The 19105-nt window shown below is 34.5% G+C and overlaps 1 protein-coding gene across 1 annotated transcript; it reads left to right on the top strand.

Annotated features, from left to right (window-relative positions):
* Window positions 1–867: 867 nt before the first annotated feature.
* LOC128232815 (myb-related protein A-like) lies at window positions 868–18290 on the top strand. The gene is made up of 16 exons (XM_052946562.1): window positions 868–1026; window positions 2587–2731; window positions 3083–3235; window positions 3615–3718; window positions 4012–4140; window positions 4666–4944; window positions 5428–5552; window positions 6133–6260; window positions 7216–7764; window positions 8146–8273; window positions 8784–8904; window positions 12771–12884; window positions 14158–14271; window positions 14860–14982; window positions 15439–15516; window positions 16105–18290. The coding sequence occupies exons 1-16, from the start codon at window positions 1004–1006 to the stop codon at window positions 16216–16218; spliced, it is 2427 nt and encodes an 808-aa protein (XP_052802522.1). The 5' UTR covers window positions 868–1003; the 3' UTR covers window positions 16219–18290.
* The last annotated feature ends 815 nt before the right edge of the window (window positions 18291–19105 follow it).

Raw genomic sequence — 19105 nt, 5'->3', positions numbered from 1 at the left:
AAAAAAGTATTTTGATTTTAATGGGGTGCAAACCCACGCCGGTAAAGCCCAGAAAAAATAGAAAAGCAGTGTTCAAACAAATATTGTAAAAAAGTTTGCAACCAACCATTTAGACATTTATCAAATCAAACCAGCTAAAACAGAACGGGTCACGGACACTACGGACCATGGACATTACAGAACAATACAAACATTCATTTATTTTTAATCAAGGCAGTGCAGGACTGGAACTATTTAGAGGAGAGTGTCGTGCATGCAAATACAATGGAGAACTTTTAGGCAGCTCCCACAAGTTGTGACTGAACGACCAGGACTCACCATCGACGCCTTATGCCAGAATTGGTACTGCGTCGTATTCATACAGATACAGACACAGATACCGACGCCTTCACCACGAGGCCACCAGGCTTTTTAAAAAACATAAGCTGTTGATTGTTTTTACCTTTTAACAATGCAATGATAACATCACGTGGTAATGTCAGTCAACCAATCATGCATCAACAAATCCGTAATTAAGCGACAATTAGCTAATGAAAATTGTGGTCTTCAAAGACGAATTAACAATACAGTATTTGGGCAAATATGGACATAAACTGAATATATCAAAATATAACGACACAATCAACAGGTGTTTGAATCGAAATCGAATGAACAACCGAAAAATGTCATTAATTTAGATGTATTTCAAAATTAAATATTGCGATTTCTGGCTAGGTATCTTAGGTGTTTTTTTTTATATTTTTATTTAAAGTGTGATAAAAAACGTTAGTAAATGTGTGAGCTACTTAATAGTATAATGTGACCATTATCTTGCCGCTATTTTACGCTCTGACCAATGAAAACGTGATATTTCCCACAGCGCGCAATTCGGTCTTCCGCCATTATTGTTGACATTTGGACCAGCAAGTTTTCCGTCCGTATGCCAAAATAAAAGTTGTTGTCATTTAAAAAAATCAACGAACAGATACTGAGATGTTTGGAAAACATGTAATTTCGTTTGAAAATGTCTGGATCGTCTGTGGATAGGTAATCTGAAAAAAATATTTAGCCCCATTGTTTGCCAATCTAGCACCTGTCATTTGCAAGATTCTATAATATATTTTGTACTTTGTCCCATAACCTGCGCTGAAAAGGGATCTTAATTGAAATCGCTCAAATACCAGCAAAACTATATTCATGTTTGGTTGGTGATAAATATTTGACTTTTTTTTTTTATCAAAAATCGCGAAAATACATGACAATTAGCGAATTTGTGACGTCATTTACGTTCATGTTACGCTGAATTCGTGCACGTGGTTTTGTTTACATTATTAATGTCATTTTTTCCAATTTATAAGTGATAATGTCATTAATATGTTTTAGTAATTTAGTTAGCCACTTGAATGTCACAACTTACAAAAGGTAGGATTTTCAATAAAATATAATACTCTACAGGGTAATGCACCAGTCAATTGTAACCACGGTCCCACAGGTCCGGGTTATAGCGTGGACTTTGACTCTTGGTCCAGCCAAGCCCTGGCAGGGCGGGGACTAACTGCTGGTAAAACCCTGCCAAATGCTCCCGCACTCCAGGGACCCTAGGTAAAGACCTTTCCCCACTATATTTGGCTCGAAGACCACCGAATTCACCTAGCACTGCGGGACCACCTGGAAGGTAAAAAGACGGCCATTTTTCCCGGCTATCCCCGGTATACCGGTATAGACCTGGGGGGGGGGTACAATTGACTGGTGCATAACAGGAGAAGTCGTACTAACATAAACTTGCACTAGTAAGAAGTCGCGCCATATACGGAGAAGTCACCCCACATAAAGAGTATCATAGGCGGTAAGGTGTAACATAGTTATCGGCAGGAACACAATAGAAAACTTAATTGAGGGTAATGTCATATATACCTTATTTTAATTTACCAACATAATTTCTTAATCAATAAAATACTTTAAAAAAAGATGTCCAATATACATTGTGAAGTTTGACAGAAATAATGTCTACTATATAATCCATATGTGGGGCGACTTCTTCATGTTTGGCGTGGCTTTTTAGTAGTGTGAGTTTGTGTTGGTACGACTTCTCTTGTAATTAACTACAGCACATCGGGAGGGCACTGTTTTATATAAGTTTCACCCTAGCTCTTAGTGATTTCAGAGGAATTTCATAAATCTGTCAGTGTTGCAGATAAAGTACAAATATGTCAGTATTTTCTTACAATCAGACAAAAAATAGATTGTCACTGAGGCATATTATGATAACTTGGATTAAGGTGAAACAAGTTATTTAGGCAAATCCTGCTTGAAACAAATAGTTTCAGGTTTTTACACCTTGGCCATGGATTAACTTAAGCAGAAAGTTTGATGTAACTTGTAGCCTCTTTTTCAAATATCATGGATAACTTGAGTTAAAACATAAATATTCACAAAGTTTGGTCATTGTGACTAGGTCCAACTAAGATTTGATATCAACAAGCCATCATATTTTTGTAGTAATAGACATGTATTGAAGGGTTGGTTTATGAGATCTTCCTTTGTGAACATACAATCACATATTTAATTATATAAACGTGTCAGCAATTAATTTAGAAACATTTCCAGCTTGCAGGGTCAGATACTCTATAGCAGTGATGACGAGACTGATGACCCTGTAGAGTCTTTCTTTGTTGCCTGTCAGCAGACTTCACACTTCAGTATTAAACCTGGCAAAAAGCTTGCAAACAAAGGACGCTGGTTAAAAGAAGAGGTATTCTTATAGACAGGTTGACTAACTTGATGAATGATAATAATAAATCACCAGTGATTATTTACTTGATTGTGACAATGAAATAAAGCTACTGACGATTATCTTACTGATATTATATGCATATGGCTTTATGCTCGAAAATATTAAGTTTGTATAAAGAACAATAAATGTTATAACAGACTCACATGTCACATTTACTGTAAATCTTGCCATGATTAACATCTATCATTATCTTTTGATGACCACAGTAAATAAAAAAAATAAGTGGATACACGTAGTAAAACAGCTTTAATACCGGAAAATGAATATGTTTGGCACGCAATACAAAAAAGAATCATGTTTTATTAACAGGATGACAAACTAAAGCAAGTTGTTGAGCTGGTTGGGTCTCAGGACTGGACGCTGGTTTCTCGTTACTTCCCTGACCGCTCTGATCTCCAGTGTCAGCATCGCTGGTACAAAGTTCTTAATCCAGATCTCATCAAAGGTGCTTGGACAAAAGAGGTGAAAAATTGTCATTTTAAAGCAGGTTTTTTTCTCAGGTACAGTCAGAATTCCACCAAGTTATTTAATGAGTTGAATCCTAGAAACATGATCTCTCGACCAAAAAGAAAATGATATTTCCCTATATCATTCATTTTGTGGGGCTGATTTTGTTTTTTTGTCTTTGAAAGAGTTTCATTCTCAGACTACTATGTTGAAATAGCTTTCATTAAAAATCAAAATGAAATCTCCCCAGATGATACTGAAAAATGAAGATTTGTACTAAATACTTTACTCAAAAGTGAATAGAATGGTAGTGTCCTTAATATTATTTTGAGCATTGTGTAAAAGATTACAAATTAATGTTCAGATATTGAAAAGTATTTATATTCATTCACAGGAAGACGACCAGGTTGTTGCTCTGGTGAGACAGTTTGGGCCAAAGAAGTGGACTGCTATCTCTAAATACCTGGTTGGCCGAACTGGGAAACAGTGCAGGGAAAGGTAGTATAATATTCCTAAAATATACAGCTATTGTGTTAAAACTGGAAAAGTCTAATTTCAAATGCAGCTCACAATGAATAAAACAGTATAATTAATATGAAAAGGAATAAATGGGTGGTGTTAATTTAAGCAGATTATAATTATTGGTAGATTTGTTTTCTGATAAGTAGCAAGTTGCAATTAAGTTATACAAACTGCGGTTGTAAATGAATTAAAGTTGTTTTGACATACATAAAAGTTAATTTTGTATTTATGTCTTTGATCAAGTAGCCACAAAGTTCTGTTTAATTAAGGTGGCACAACCATTTGAACCCGGCCATTAAGAAGTGTGCTTGGAGTGAAGACGAAGACAGGCTCATCTTCCACCTGCACAAAACCCTTGGAAATAGATGGGCTGAAATTGCAAAGTTTCTTCCTGGAAGGTATGCATTATTATCAGCAAAAAAAAAGTGCTGGTATTTTATTTGGCTTGACAGTGGATTGTTTAGTCATGCCCTTTTATCAACTAAGAAAAAGATAAAGCTTTGACGTCCTGTTTGGAGTGCTCTTGTTTTTTGCCTTTTTGGTGAAGAGTTAATTGCTTTAACTATTGTTTTATTTTTTGTTAAGGGCATTTTAATTTCCTCAATTGTGAGATTCGGCACATGTTGTACCTCCAAACTTGAGTTTTTTTGTGTGCAAAAAGCGATTGCAGTGACCATGTGTGTGAATACTCCTGTATCTGTCTTTAAAATTGAACTTAAACATAAACAAGCCCAAATTCTTACATTAATGCATTGGGCCAAGCTGGCATCATAATCTTTCGACAAGCCCTGCTTGATGAAATCTAGAATTTGAGCAAGCCCAGAAAGCATTTGACTGGTACAGTAACAGGGCTTGCAGACTTGTGCTGATTTTGACCACAGCTGTAAATGTTTGTAGATGTTGAATGCCATGTTTCATTTCAGGACGGACAATGCCATAAAGAACCATTGGAATTCTACTATGAGAAAACGTTTTGAGAATGAAACATCGGATGAAACAATAGACAATACCCCAACCACTGAAATACCTTTGGAGAACGAAACGGATAAAGCTATAGAAATGTTGAAAATTAATCCTTTGATGGCTGGACGAGAGACACAGTCCTCGGACTCTGGGCTGGAAAGTGGTTTTAATGAAATCAAATCGGCACCAATGTCTGGAAATAAAGCCGATCTTGTGGTCAGTGATGGTGGGTTAAAAAGGTTAGTTAAGTTGTATCTTTGGTGATTTTTATACGCCTGTTGAAAAAGAACAAGTGGTATCATAGTGTCACATGCGGTGTCGATCAATAACTACAGAAGCCTTTGTCTTATCATCACCAAATTTGATTAGAATTGGTGTAGTTAATATATCTCGGACAAGTTTGATAAGGAGCTCTTGTTTATTAACTAATGTACATGTGGCATTTTTAGCTTTTTTTCGTCTGACAATTGAATATCAATATTGCCTGTTTTGGCAAACAACCATATTTTGAGCAGAAAAAATATGTTCAAAGGATACCTTTCCTGTTAGAATCAAGACTTTATTCATTGAGGGGAAATTGTATGAGAGTTCCTGCAGCCCAAATTTACCCTATTAACTTTAGTTTTGACAAAAGTAAAAATAAAATAATGTACAAATATCTTCCTTATATGACTTAGAATGTTAACTGTGACATGTAACATATTGAATCTTTAACACCACAGTACAAAGATGCCTGAAGTGACACGGATGGGAGGGTTCAGCGGCCTATCCACCTTGGACCTGGTCAGTGGAACGGGTTCCGAGACAGGTGTAACACCGATCAAGTTTACTGTCCTAGGGGACAAAAGTATGTAAATTTACCTTGGGTGTAAATCTATTTGTAATGATTTCAATTTGAGTTAGGTCCGTAGGACGTGTATTCTTGAGGACATAGATTATTAACTTATTGTTTTATGCATGCCATTGGAACATGTGATGTTCACAGTTCAGGGTACAAAGGACATAGATTATTGACTTATTGTTTTATGCATGCCATTGGAACCTGTGATGTTCACAGTTCAGGGTACAATATTTGAGTGACAAAATCAGGAACCAAAGATTGAAATTAAGGCCATGGGAGAACGATTTTAAGGATTTTTGTCCGTAGATCATTTCTGTTCTACTGATTATGCGTTTGTGATCACCAAGCTGTACAAGTGTGTTTCCTCTGGTTCCCCCCCCCCCCCCCCCCCCCCCCCAAATTTAAAAAAAATCATACTTGTGTAACATCATGCCAATGAGACTGACAAATATCATGTTGTAGTACTTGTTTCACAATTATTAAAAATACATAAATTTAAACTGAACTATTTCTGAATATACACATGCAAATAGAGCTGGTATTCTTCTGAAGCTTTAAATTGTCTTGTATGTATTTCATTCATCAGAGAAGTACAGATTTGATGGTCATGCCATTAACCAGCTGAGAAGTCCCGAGCGACTGATAGAGATGGGCTCTCCAGTCACAGCCAAGCTGAGTGAGCCCGCTATACTACGGGGAACTAAGAGGAAGACTGTATGTATTGATCTGTTCGTCTCAAGCAAATGTGCAGGCCATGGTCTTGGGTCTTAAGAATTATAAAAATAGCGACAAAATGCTTAAAATTGTAGATTTACTTTCGTATGTTTTAAACAAAGAAAAAAGCAAAGCCCCCTTAAAGATCCTAAGTTTTAAGATTTGTTTAGTAAATAACAATGCATTTAAGCATACATGGAAAAAATCCATTTTTTTATATGTTTTGTTAAATAAGTGGGACTTATACTTTAGGGCTTGTGAATCGGGCCAAATATTTTCACTGATGTTGTATGGTAAAATGGGCAATATATTTGACTGTGTGTGAAAAATATTTATACACCAATTGTAACTTCTATGCTGATGCAAATGAATTCTTCCTTTTATGCATTTCTGTGAAGAATATATACGGAGTATGAAAAAGTGCAAGGTACTTTCAGTCTGAGCAGTTTTAAAAAACAGCCCTCATATTTTTTGCGTTTGAGTATTAGTATGGTACTACCTTTCAAATTACAGGGCTTCCATTAAGAATTTGAAACTGGAAGTATAAACTTCCTGTCCATCAATTTTGAAAGTTTTTCACTGAAATGTGGAAGTTTAAGTCTCCCGAACACTATATCTTATTCCACTATTTTTCAACTAGTATATTAAAAATCAAATTATTTGCAAATTTAACTTACCAAATTCACTACTCATATTATAATAATTCATTTCTTGATATTTGAAACTTCCAAGCTTACATACAACATTGGAATTTTTCTTTAAAATTATGGAAGTTTTTGCACATCTAAGCAATCAGTTTTGGAAGTTTTAACCCATTTCTAGGAAGTAATATACTTCCAAACTTCCTTTAACGGAAGCCCTGAAATTAGTCAAAATGCAATGTTGCTTATAGGTAGTTGTCAGTTCATGTTCCATTGATGTACTTTTTGAGGAATAAAAATGTGTTTTTTTCCAGAAACATTCAAGGAGGGAAAAATCTAAAAGAAGGGTGTCTGTGAAGGTGGCACAGAAACTTAAATGGCAGAACATTGTTGACGAGCTGGATAGAAAACAGCTTGCTGGAATGGAAAGAAATGAAAATAAGGAGAACCAGGAACCAGTATTGAACCTTTTCCAGCAATATCAGTCCAAAACTGGGTCCCAGCAACCTCGATTGGAGAGAAAACAATCGTTTGGTTTCCAGTTTAGGGATTTGACAAATTGTGGGGACAATGGTAAAGAAAAACAGTGTCTGGACATTCAGTATTTGAGTGAAAATGTGGATGGCAAGAAGACATGCAGTAAAGGTGACAATATAGTGAAAAGAAACCATAGTTTCCTGACAGATGATTCCGACATAGAAGAACTTGTGCTTAACATTGACAGTGGGCTTGGTGTGTCAAACACAGCAAAGAGCGCTGGAATAAACATGTTTAGTGATGAGGAAAGTGACGCCGGGCATAAGGCTGGCTCTGTTACTCCAAAAGGGACCCCCATCAAAAATCTTCCCTTTTCTCCTTCACAGGTAAATTAACTACCAACCCATTTGTGAAATTTCAAATAATATTGTTTACTAGATATTTTAAATGCCATTAAGTTTTGGTTTTTCTTGTTCAATAAGTTTGAACTGCAGTTTCTTTCATTATGGAATAAAAGAATATATTGTAAAATTGTAGCAAGCATGTTCTATTTCGGCCTCAAGATTTTACTCAATATGTTCACACTGTCTAGGATTAGAACATTTTTGCTGCAAGCAGGGAATCAAACTGTGGTTGAAAAGTTGTAAATATGCAAGTCTTAATGATTAAGCGTGGTACTTAATTAAGTTGGAGTCGGATAAGGGATTTCATTGGCTGGAATGGTAGTTTATAAGTTCTTTTTTCATTAAGCTGTTCTTGCCTTTCAGTTTCTGAACTCACCTGAGGTCCCGTATGGCAAGATGACGTCAACTCCTGTGTGCAATAAAACTCACTCCTCCTCCTCCGGTCATGGCTCAATACTTAACACACCCGATGTGAAAGTCAGGGATAACAGGTATACAGTCAGACCTTTTTTAATACTATGCACCCCAAAAGTCAAATGTCTCCTATTTCCAGAATGTGAAAATTCTTAAAATTCATGTTGAATTTCCAATTTTGATATGTTACCCCTGGATTTTCCATTCTCAATTCAAGCATGTTAATTTTTAGGGATAAGAAAAGATCCAAAATATAATTTTGAGGTATTGCCATAGCATACTGTTTTTTGCAAAATTCAATTTAATTCCAGTCCAGTCTTGTAAAATCTGAGTGTTTCTGGTTAAACGGTTTATGATTTTAAAGCAAACAAAATTATGGGAATTTATTTTCAGTCTGTAAGAAAATGATAGCAGCCATTTAAGATAGCAGCCGTTTGTGATGTTGATGTTCTGCAGACTCTTTCTTGTAATGACATAAAAACTATTAGATATTAACATGTTTCTTGGTACATAATTATGTTTACAAATATGGTTTGAATAATTTTTGATGTTTATCCCCAATACATTATATTACCATCTGTGTGTAGTTTCAGTGTCACCAAGACCCCTCTAGTGTCGAAGTCGCTGCTTCAGGCCACACCAAGAACACCAACACCGTTCAAGAACGCCCTTGAACAGATGAAACGGTCACACTCCAACAAACACAGTGTAAGTTAGTACAAAAATGTAGCAATTGAAAAGCTTATTGAAATAAGTTGCTGATTGTATGCAATGTTTTACAGCTACCAGCTACCAAGGATAAATCATCTTGAAAAAACATGTACAGGTATCTCTGCTTATTGTAACTAATTTTCACAGTAGCGACTTAGCGAAAGGTAAATCATCTTGAAAAATTCATGTAGAGGTATCTCTGGTGTTTTATCCAATGTTTCACAACACGGAAGGGTAAATCAGATTGAAAATACATGGAGTGGTATTTCAGCTAAATGTTTCAAATGTTTAACGACACCGAAGGCTAAAACAGCTAGGAAAATACATGAAGAGGTATCTCCTCTGACTGAATCCAATGTTTCATGGCACCAAAGGCTAAATCCTATTAAAAAATATGTGTGGAGGTTCCTCATGTTTATCTTGAAGATGTAAAACAAGCTGAATTAAGGTATTAGCCGCGTAATACACACTTTTATAAAAGCTTTCACCAACAACATAGTTATTATCATGGTACACTATGGGACTTTTATCCAAATTTTGAAGATTTTTTACCGTGAATTAAAAAAGTTATTTATGTTTCATTACACCCACCCCCAAACTCCAAGGGCTACAAAGAGCGACAAGTAAATATTTTGTCTATAATTGATTATTTTTTTCGCATTATCAGAGATAATGAAATAAACACAACAGCTCATGGTAAAATAATACTTCAGTTAACAGAAAACTAAAGTTGAAACGAGCAAAATATTGATACACATGGAAAAAAAATCATTTTGTTTGATCTTGTGAGTCTTCGGAACAGAGCAGTATTTTGATGTTTGAAAATATACAGCAGTTTTACAAAATTCATAAAAAATAGTTAATTTTAAGGCAAGTTGCTGAAATCATTTTAAATATTATCTATAATGTCTATTAAACAATTTAGAAAACAATTTATGATAGTTTACCGTCCAGTTTTGAAGAAAATATACATAATGTCATGTAACCATACATTTTTATAGCTTATAAAATGCTTAAAAATCAACCTTTTTCTTGTAAAAATTTATAAAGCTTAAATGGACTATTTCATAAAATGTACTTTTTCAAATTATTGAATTTAATTATGATACTTACTCAGAATACAGAGTTTAAAACAATGAGTGTACTTTTAAACTAAAATATGTAAAGAAACAAGAACACTAAGTGGGCGGTAATTCCCCCTCCAAAAATGTCATAGTGAAAGTTCTCAACTAATGTCTTTTTAATATTATAACATGTAAACAATCCCTGTGGGTAATTTGGTGTCTATCTGTCTTATTTTGTCATTGGTATTCTAACATTTAGATTTTTTCACAATAATTCTTCACTCTTAAACATTTGAAGTTTGGTCTGTTCCCATGCGTTTGTACTTGTAGTGTGTGCATAAATGATAATTCCTCAATGCTGATTTGGTTTTCATGCCCCTTCAGGTACTTTACCCATCCAGAATGTTTAGTGCTGTAAAGGAAAAAAGGTGTACTTTAAAGCCTTTCTAAGTAATTAGAATAGATAACTATACTGCCATACAAATACACAATAAAATATAAAGAGTTTAATATTTCTCGACATTATTTTGAAAAAAACACACAAAAGCAAGCTGATACATACATGTATATATATAAAGAAAATTATTAAATTTATCAATAAAATTCATCATCATGATCATCATCATCATTATCACCACCATCATCATCACCACCACCACAACCACCACCACCACTTGATTATTGAATACAGTAGGTTTATAAAAACAAAAACCAAGTCATATATGTTTTATATGAAATACTCACATCATCTCTATCAGATGTGATTGCCTTGTGGATAGACATGGCTGTCAAATCTGTCTCAAGTTTAGCCAAGAGTAATGGTTGGTAGGTACTAATATGTAGTTGTTGTGCGTATGGTTGATAATGATTCACAACAGTCTGGGGTTTTAACGAGACCTACACCAAGCAAATGAATGTTGCTGGTGTCCAAGCAGTTGTGGCTTCAAGCCCCAAACAACGCACAACTTGTTCTCACAAATTAATTTTGAAAATATGCATTTTGTAAACAAATAACGGGTTGTACATGTATTATGGTATGTTAGAAATAGGTCACGTACCAAAACACATCATTTTTATGCCCCCACAAAGTGGCGGCATATAGGGTTGCCCTTGTCCGTACGTACGTCTGTCTGTCTGTACGTAGGTACGTCCCGAAGATTGTTTCCGATCTAATTCTTGAAAACCGTTTGTGCAATCCTCACCAAACTTTAAACACATGTTTGTGACCATAATATCTTGATCAAGTTCGATAGTCATGGAAATCGCTTTAGTCATTTAGGAGTTACGGCCCTTTTTTGCCAACAATACTTCAAAAATATATGTTTCCAATCTAATTCTTGAAAACTGTTTGTCCAATCCTCACCAAACTTTAAACACATGTTTGTGACCATAATATCTTGATCAAGTTCGATAGTCATGGAAATCGCTTTAGTCATTTAGGAGTTACGGCCCTTTTTTGCCAACAATACTTCAAAAATATATGTTTCCAATCTAATTCTTGAAAAGTATGTGTCCAATGTGGATCCAACAAGTTTTTTCCTGCCTGAATGGCGCCATATAACCTATACAGTCTTGCGATGCCATAAAACCCAACTCAACTCAACTTATTCTATATGTGCAGATTATCCTGAATAATCATTATGGCTTATTTTCTGTGACAAAAAATCGAAGTGGGGGCATCCGTGTCCTATGGACACATTTCTAGTTAAACAAAATTTTAAGTCTTATATTTTTCTAAGATATAACAATCAAATTAAAGATTACATACTCATATCATATACATAAATAATGTACATAAGTACATTTAAAATATGTAACATGTACATGAGTACATGTAAAAATATGAACACGCTGTTTAAACATTTAGCTAACAAAAATGATGTAAGAATTCCAAAGATAAATTAAAAAAAAAACATTTTTAAACACATCAACGTACAAAACTGCTCAAGGATACTTACATTCATAGCCCTTTGATACGAATATCTGAATATCCCAGTTCCATGCTGATTGGTGACAGTTTGTTTTTTCGACAGAAAATCTTTTCTTACTCGTATAATTCACTTATAATCCATGTTTTACTGTAATGACTCGAGTTGTTAGATGTATCATAATCAACTGCCAGCGTGCACTTTAAGTGTTTATTTATTTTAAATGTGTATTCATGAGAAATACATCACAGAGTTTCCAAATACTACAATGTAGAAATTCCATTATTGGCCTATGAATATCGGGGAAATACCTTCTGTTTCTAAAAAATAGCAACATCCAGTACAGGCGGAATACGCCCGATGTTCGTCGCGATCTGTTACGGCGAGTGGCGATATATGTCGATGTTTCCCGAGTTTTATTACATGGCTAATACCTTAAGACTTATTGAAATGTATTGCAGTGTGTTGATGTTTTGGCCATTTTACGTGAATCTGGTAATCGGCTATATTCACAATGCAAAAAAAAAGGTTTTTTTCTAAAATGTTAGATAAGAATTTTGAATAAAAAAAATGAAGGAATTCTTTTAATAGATAAACCATCTGGGCCCACAAAATGATTTATAAGGTATTTGGCATAGCCAACCTACAGAAGTGGTAAAAAGAAATTTCCAATTTTGTGAAAAAGATATATATGAAAATTCCCGATCTCGAGGATCATTTTCCCAAAATTCTGCCAAAACAATGACCCTGTATTGATTAATCTTTTCCCCAGCTTCATGTTTGTTATTTAAGCCCTGTTCATGCACCAAATGAGTTTGTGATCATGTTGAAATTTCTACCAAAATCTGCATACATTGGTGATTCCTTATAGAGCCCAGTGCAGTTGGATGATGTTGAGGCAATGATAAGGGAAGATACCGGATACGAAGCAGACATGTCCAATGCAGAGACTGCAGAGGTTACCGTCTCCAAGGCAAACAAGCGGGTAAGTACATGCAGTTTAAACTTTGACTTAAATGTCCTCAATCAAGTTGTTTAAAGTCAGTTTTATACATGCCATATCCCCCAGCAGGGGGAAAAATCCCCAGAATTTCGATCCATATCCCAAATAACAATCCCCCAGAATTAAAAAAAAAATGCTGTATTATACTAAAAGGCTTAATAAATATCGAAAACAATGGTTCTTATGAAAGATACCAAGTTAAATTTGAAAGAAAGGTGCAGATAAAACGGTATTTCTACCTTATGAGAAGTTAATAGATCACAGCCAATCTTTTAGCACTCACCATTACTTAATATTTTTAGGTTTTAAGCTATTAAATACAGGGTTAAAATCTTGTTATCAGAAATAAATATTTTCCATAAATGCATTATTTAGTAAGTAGTTAACGGTTTATCTCTAATTATGCCCCCACAAAGTGGCGGCATATAGGGTTGCCCTTGTCCGTACGTACGTCTGTCTGTCTGTACGTACGTACGTCCCGAAGATTGTTTCCGATCTAATTCTTGAAAACCGTTTGTCCAATCCTCACCAAACTTTAAACAAATGTTTGTGACCATAATATCTTGATCAAGTTCGATAGTCATGGAAATCGCTATAGTCATTTAGGAGTTACGGCCCTTTTTTGCCAAAAATACTTCAAAAATATATGTTTCCAATCTAATTCTTGAAAAGTATGTGTCCAATCCTCACCAAACTTTACATACATGATTGTGACCATAATATCTTGATCAAGTTCGATAGCCATGGAAATCGCTTTAATCATTTAGGAGTTAGGGCCCTTTATTTCCCAACAATACTTAAAAAATATCATCTCGATGTAAATGAGATGTGGATCCAACAAGTTTTTTCCTGCCTGAATGGCGCCATATAACCTATACAGTCTTGCGATGCCGTAAAACCCAACTCAACTCAACTTATCCTATATGTGCAGATTATCCTGAATAATCATTATGGCTTATTTTCTGTGACAAAAAATCAAAGTGGGGGCATCCGTGTCCTATGGACACATTTCTAGTAATTTGTTTGTTATGCATGTGTATGTATTGATTTTGAATAAGAGTGTTACTTTAAGGGTTGAGACTTTCAAATATTTTTGTTTTGATTTAAAGTTTTTAAATTCTTTGCACTTTAAAGCCCTCAGTCCCTCTTCTGCACGCCTTGTCCTTTTTAAATTCTGGCTAAAACCCTGAATTGCCATCAACTATAACACTGTATTTTGCTGCTTATGTATCATGTATTTTGTTGTTGTCATTAGCATGGTGTGCCGTCCAAGAGAGCTCGACAGAGCTTGAACCAGAAATGGCCGAGACCTTCAATACAGACAGTCTACCCTAGTCAGGATACTATGCTTCTTTCCCCAGAAACACCGGTTTGTGCCTTATGCCACAGTGCTCCAGCTAGGCCTAAAAGCAGGGTGGGGCACACTGCTTTCCTTTTTCAGCAACCTGCTGCCTTTTTACTACAACCTACTGTGCCCTTTTTTTGACAGAGTCAATATTCAGAAATAAGTATAATAATGATAAACATACATAATTTTAAGACTTTTAAAGATATGAGTTAACTATTAGAATTGAAAGTAGTAACATCACATACACAATAAGAATTGAACATTGGCCCTTGCAAGTGCCCCATTAAGGCTTATTCAATGTGCATCAAAAGTGCCCTTTCTGACCTAGCACCCTGCCCTTTTCAAATCCTGGCTGGAGCGCTGAATTATTCCATATGTAGTAAATGCATTTTTGTGTTATGGTGTTAAAAAATAAGATAAAAGTAAATTGATTTTATTTTGTGGTATTCTCATTGTAATGCTTATGTTTGTTTAGAAAAAAGGTCACTTAAAATTATTTGAGCTTTAAAATAGCATTAACTTGAGTAAAATACATGGCAGAATAAATTAATTTTTATAAGTAATGGTTTTCGCATATGCTGTATTTATATATGTATTTTATTTCTTCAGAGCAAGTCGCTGATTGGCGACACAAGTATTGTGTTTTCTCCACCATCAATTATCAAGGAAACACTGCCGGACAGTGAGTTTGACCAGACTTGTGGTTCAAACACAAGAAAAACACAAAACATTGTAAGTTGTCTTCCCAGACTGTGCGAGAGTATACAAACCCGAAGATCTAATGATGGTAAAATATTTTGTGGGCATATAGGAAGTTTTTGCGCTACATGCTCTATGGGTTTGTGCTTTTATGACATGTTACAGTACAAACCCTATGGGCCTTAAGATTTTCCGTTCAGGCTTATGAAATTGATTTAAAAAAATCAATTTTGGCTATTTCCTTTCAAGGTATAAAGTTTGCTTTAAATCTGATTCTAAAAGATCTGCCAGCAATCAAACCGGCGGCAAAAAAACTGACAGGCATGAAATCTGGTCATGAATTACATGTTTATTTTGTTGTAGTTTGAATATGATTATTTGAAATACGTTACGAAAAAAACATGTCCACAAAATTTGAACATTAAATCAGAACTGGTCATGGAATATTGTAAGGACATTGAGATTACAAATCCTTATTATACGTTTCAGCCAAAGCCTTCCAAGAAATCCATTAAGAAAATACAGTTTTCTGATGATGAGGATATGCCAAAGAAACCTAGACCTAAGGTAATTAAATATTTCAATGCTAAGGCTTTTATTTTATCTTGATTTAGAAAACAACCTACATTTTTATCCAATGAAAATGCAGACAGGCAATCATTAAGAACCAGGCTTAATCATTAAGAATTTCAACTTTTCGCTGGTGTTAAAAGGTCCATCTACTGTCACTTATCCGATACACAATCCCTGTGTGAGATTTTGTGTTGAAGCTGTATCAGCCAATGAGGTTGTATTCTAAATTAGTTAGATGACCTGACGTAATATCAAAATGATATAAGAATGGCTTGTTGCCTACACTCACTCAGCCCATTCTTAATTATTAAGATTTTACTTCATATCATCTAACTATTACTAAATGGTGTTTTTCAAGGCCAGTATAGAAAACAAATTGTGTTATGTTTTTTAAAAACCTTAATGTTTTGACAAAAAATGCTGAGAAAACTGCATGTATGCACCTGTAAAAAAGCTTTGGACACTGTCAAAGTAGTGTCTTAAAACAAACCTGGCAAAGCAATATTCAGAATGAATTTGAATCACAATGTTATAATAACAAGGAAGGAATGATCTGTATGAGAAATCTTTTCTTTTTTTCAGCTCAATGTTCATTATGAGAAAGTTGCTTGCGGTATGACGTCAGATCAACAGCATATGACCGAACTGGCAAGGAATATTGCTCGTGTCCTCAAGCCTCGGTCTCTACAGTTATAGATGGTAAAGTGGCGTTGACCATGTTATGGTCCAACATGGGAAGATCTTCCTATAACTTTAGAAGATAAACATGGTGGATACATTTCTACAATGGAATTGCAATCACCTGTGTGTATTTGTGTAATGTACTAGATGATTTTTGTGCTCAATAGAAAGGATTTGGCATATTGTGTTCAAAAACTCATAAATTACGCGATTTCCACTTTGTACACATTTCTTGGATGCTTGATGAAGGATTCACATTTAGCGTTTGATTGAGGGATTGAGAATTTGCACTTTTGTAGTACACTTAGTGGTTGACCATTTAGCGCACTCATTTTGGGATTGAGAATGTGCACTTCTGTAGAACACAAAGTGATTGACCAAGCGAGAATGTTATTGTGCACTTTTTATTGAACTAAGTGAAGGTTTAGTTATTGTACACACTAAATGAGGATGCAACATTAAGCATAGAACAGGTGATCAGTGTATTTGAATGTTAAATGTGACACTAGTTAAAACATGATGTTGTGATGTGTTATGGTAATATTTACCAAATATTCAACTGGTGTGTGATATGTGCTATGATTTGAGTTATTAAGATTAATCTGATGTAAATTTTTATTAACACTGCTTAGTTTGTAGTTCAATGCTGCAATTTCCATATCATTACCCAGAAGTGTTATATCATTTGCCTTGTTCAAATAATTTATTTGCAGGGCTGTGCATATTGGGTATAAGGCCAGGGCCCTGAGGAAGGGGAATGAAGTGGGAGGGCCATTTTTGCAAGTTGACAATGCAAAAAACATTTTAATGCAAATTGATGTAATATACATGTATCTAAAAAACAAACAAAATGTAGTAAAAATAAATCAGACCTCTCTAGCCCAGCTCTATAAAATCTCGAATTTTAGCAGTGTATGGCTTACGGGCTTGTGCGAACATTGACCACTGTGGTATTGTACTAGATGCAAGAACATTCAGATTTCTTTTTTCATAAAAGTAATTCTAAGCAAATAATTTTGATTGGGGTGGTTTGTTTCAATTTTTTATTATTATTATTATTTTCTTTGTCCACTCGGCACTGTGTACAAGATTGTAAATGTTAATTCCAAGGTTCTACACCTTCAAAAAAGTATTAATTTATTGTATTCATACTAATAATCTAATACATTGTGGTTTCACAATGATTATGTAGTGTTTCACTTATTTTTGTGTTCTGTAAAAATTTATACTTAAATATTTATTTTTTGTCCAATGTCTAAATTTTTATCACAATGTTATTGCCTTGGTATAATAGCCATGTCTGATGTTCCATTTTAAGGGGAAAAATATAGGATCATTTATAAAAAAATCATTTCAATTTTAATGAATTACTATGTTTAAGTCATTTGACTTTAAGGGTAAAAACAAAAAAAGCTGTATGATAAGTGTACAGGTAAAAAAAATATTAGCCTTTAAAAATGGGATTTTTCAATTATAAGCTACATGGCCACAAATTTCCCCGTTGAAAAAGCGCCAACATATAGCTAATATTCTTTTTACCTGTACACAAATCATATGGTGTTTTTAGCTCGACTTTTCGAAGAATAAGGAAGGCTATACTTATTACTACTCGCCCCGGTGTCCGTGTCTGGTTTAAGTTTTGGGGCAAGTTGGGATTTTCACTTATAAGTCCAATACCCTTCATTCAATTGACTTAATACTCCACACAATTGTTCAGGGCCATCACATGATGAGGTTAGATAACTCCACATTATCCTTTATACAGATTATGGCTATGGAACTTGGGTTAAAGTTTTAGGGCAGGTTGGGATATTTATTAATAACTTCTATACCCTTTGTTATTGTATTCACTTCTAAGTCAAAGCGGCATAGTCGAGTGCGCTGTCATACGACAGCTCGTTTATCTTTAATGTCAAATGAGTAAAACATGATTATGCATTTAAATAAAAAATACAATAATTATGCATCGACCTGTATTGTGTCCCTTTAAAATAACCATAAATATTGTACAATTATAATGTTTCTGTGACTTGTATGGTAGAATCAGGGATGTGATTTGTCCGCGGACCTAGTGGCCCCAGAGATCCCCCCCCCCCCCCCCCCCCCCCCCCCAAAAAAAAAAAAAAAAAAAAAAAATATATATATATATTATTATTTTTTTTACCTGTAAAAAATATTTGGTTGCTTTCAGTTGTTAATATTCAAGTTTGCTTCAAATTTAAAGCCAGGAGAGCCCTCAAATGAGCTTCTAAATAGCCATTTTTTCGCTTTTGACCCCAAGAGCGCCCCATAAACCCTCAGCCGAAAACGTTTCAGCCCTCCAGCTGCCAGGTCAATCACATCCCTGTAGAATTCTGTAGAAAGTTTTTGTTAAGATTTATTGTTTGTGGTTAGACTTGTTGTAGATCAGTCTTATTTCATTATATTATTATTTATTTGTTAATTGCGTTTTTGAGAGAAGATGTGTTATTGAAATATTTTTTAGAGATTTATACATTTTGGTTTTGTGCTAAAACTTGTTTTGTTAGAATTAGACAGTTTGAGTTATTAATAAATAAAATGGTTAGAGATTTTAATTGGATTTTGAATAAAAAAATATTTTTAAAAGGTTATTAAGGGTACTGTTGACATTTGAAATATGTTCTCAACAAAATTTATTAACTTTCACTTATTACAACAACACGCTTATTGGTACTTTTCAGATTTAATTTAAATTCTCACTTATACCCCTTATGACATTGATGTTTTTCTCAAGATTTCTGTGAGCAACCTTTTGGCAGCCTTTTGTCGGAAGCAAGTTGTTCTGTATCAAAATTTTGACATTTATCAATTTTGTTGAATTAATACTGCGTTTCTGAATCCTTATTTAAACAAAATTATACAGGGGAAGAGTTTATGGCTT

Source organism: Mya arenaria, chromosome 4, assembly GCF_026914265.1.
Source record: "Mya arenaria isolate MELC-2E11 chromosome 4, ASM2691426v1".
NCBI lineage: Eukaryota > Metazoa > Mollusca > Bivalvia > Myida > Myidae > Mya > Mya arenaria.
Note: the sequence above shows the minus strand (reverse complement) of the source record. Positions and strands in the feature narration are given on the sequence as shown.

Coding starts and splice junctions, on each gene's coding strand:
- LOC128232815 (XM_052946562.1), top strand. CDS start 1,004: ATGTCTGGATCGTCTGTGGATAG. Junction 4,141..4,665: donor GCAAAGTTTCTTCCTGGAAG/GTATGCATTATT, acceptor GTTTCATTTCAG/GACGGACAATGCCATAAAGA. Junction 8,274..8,783: donor GTGAAAGTCAGGGATAACAG/GTATACAGTCAG, acceptor ATCTGTGTGTAG/TTTCAGTGTCACCAAGACCC.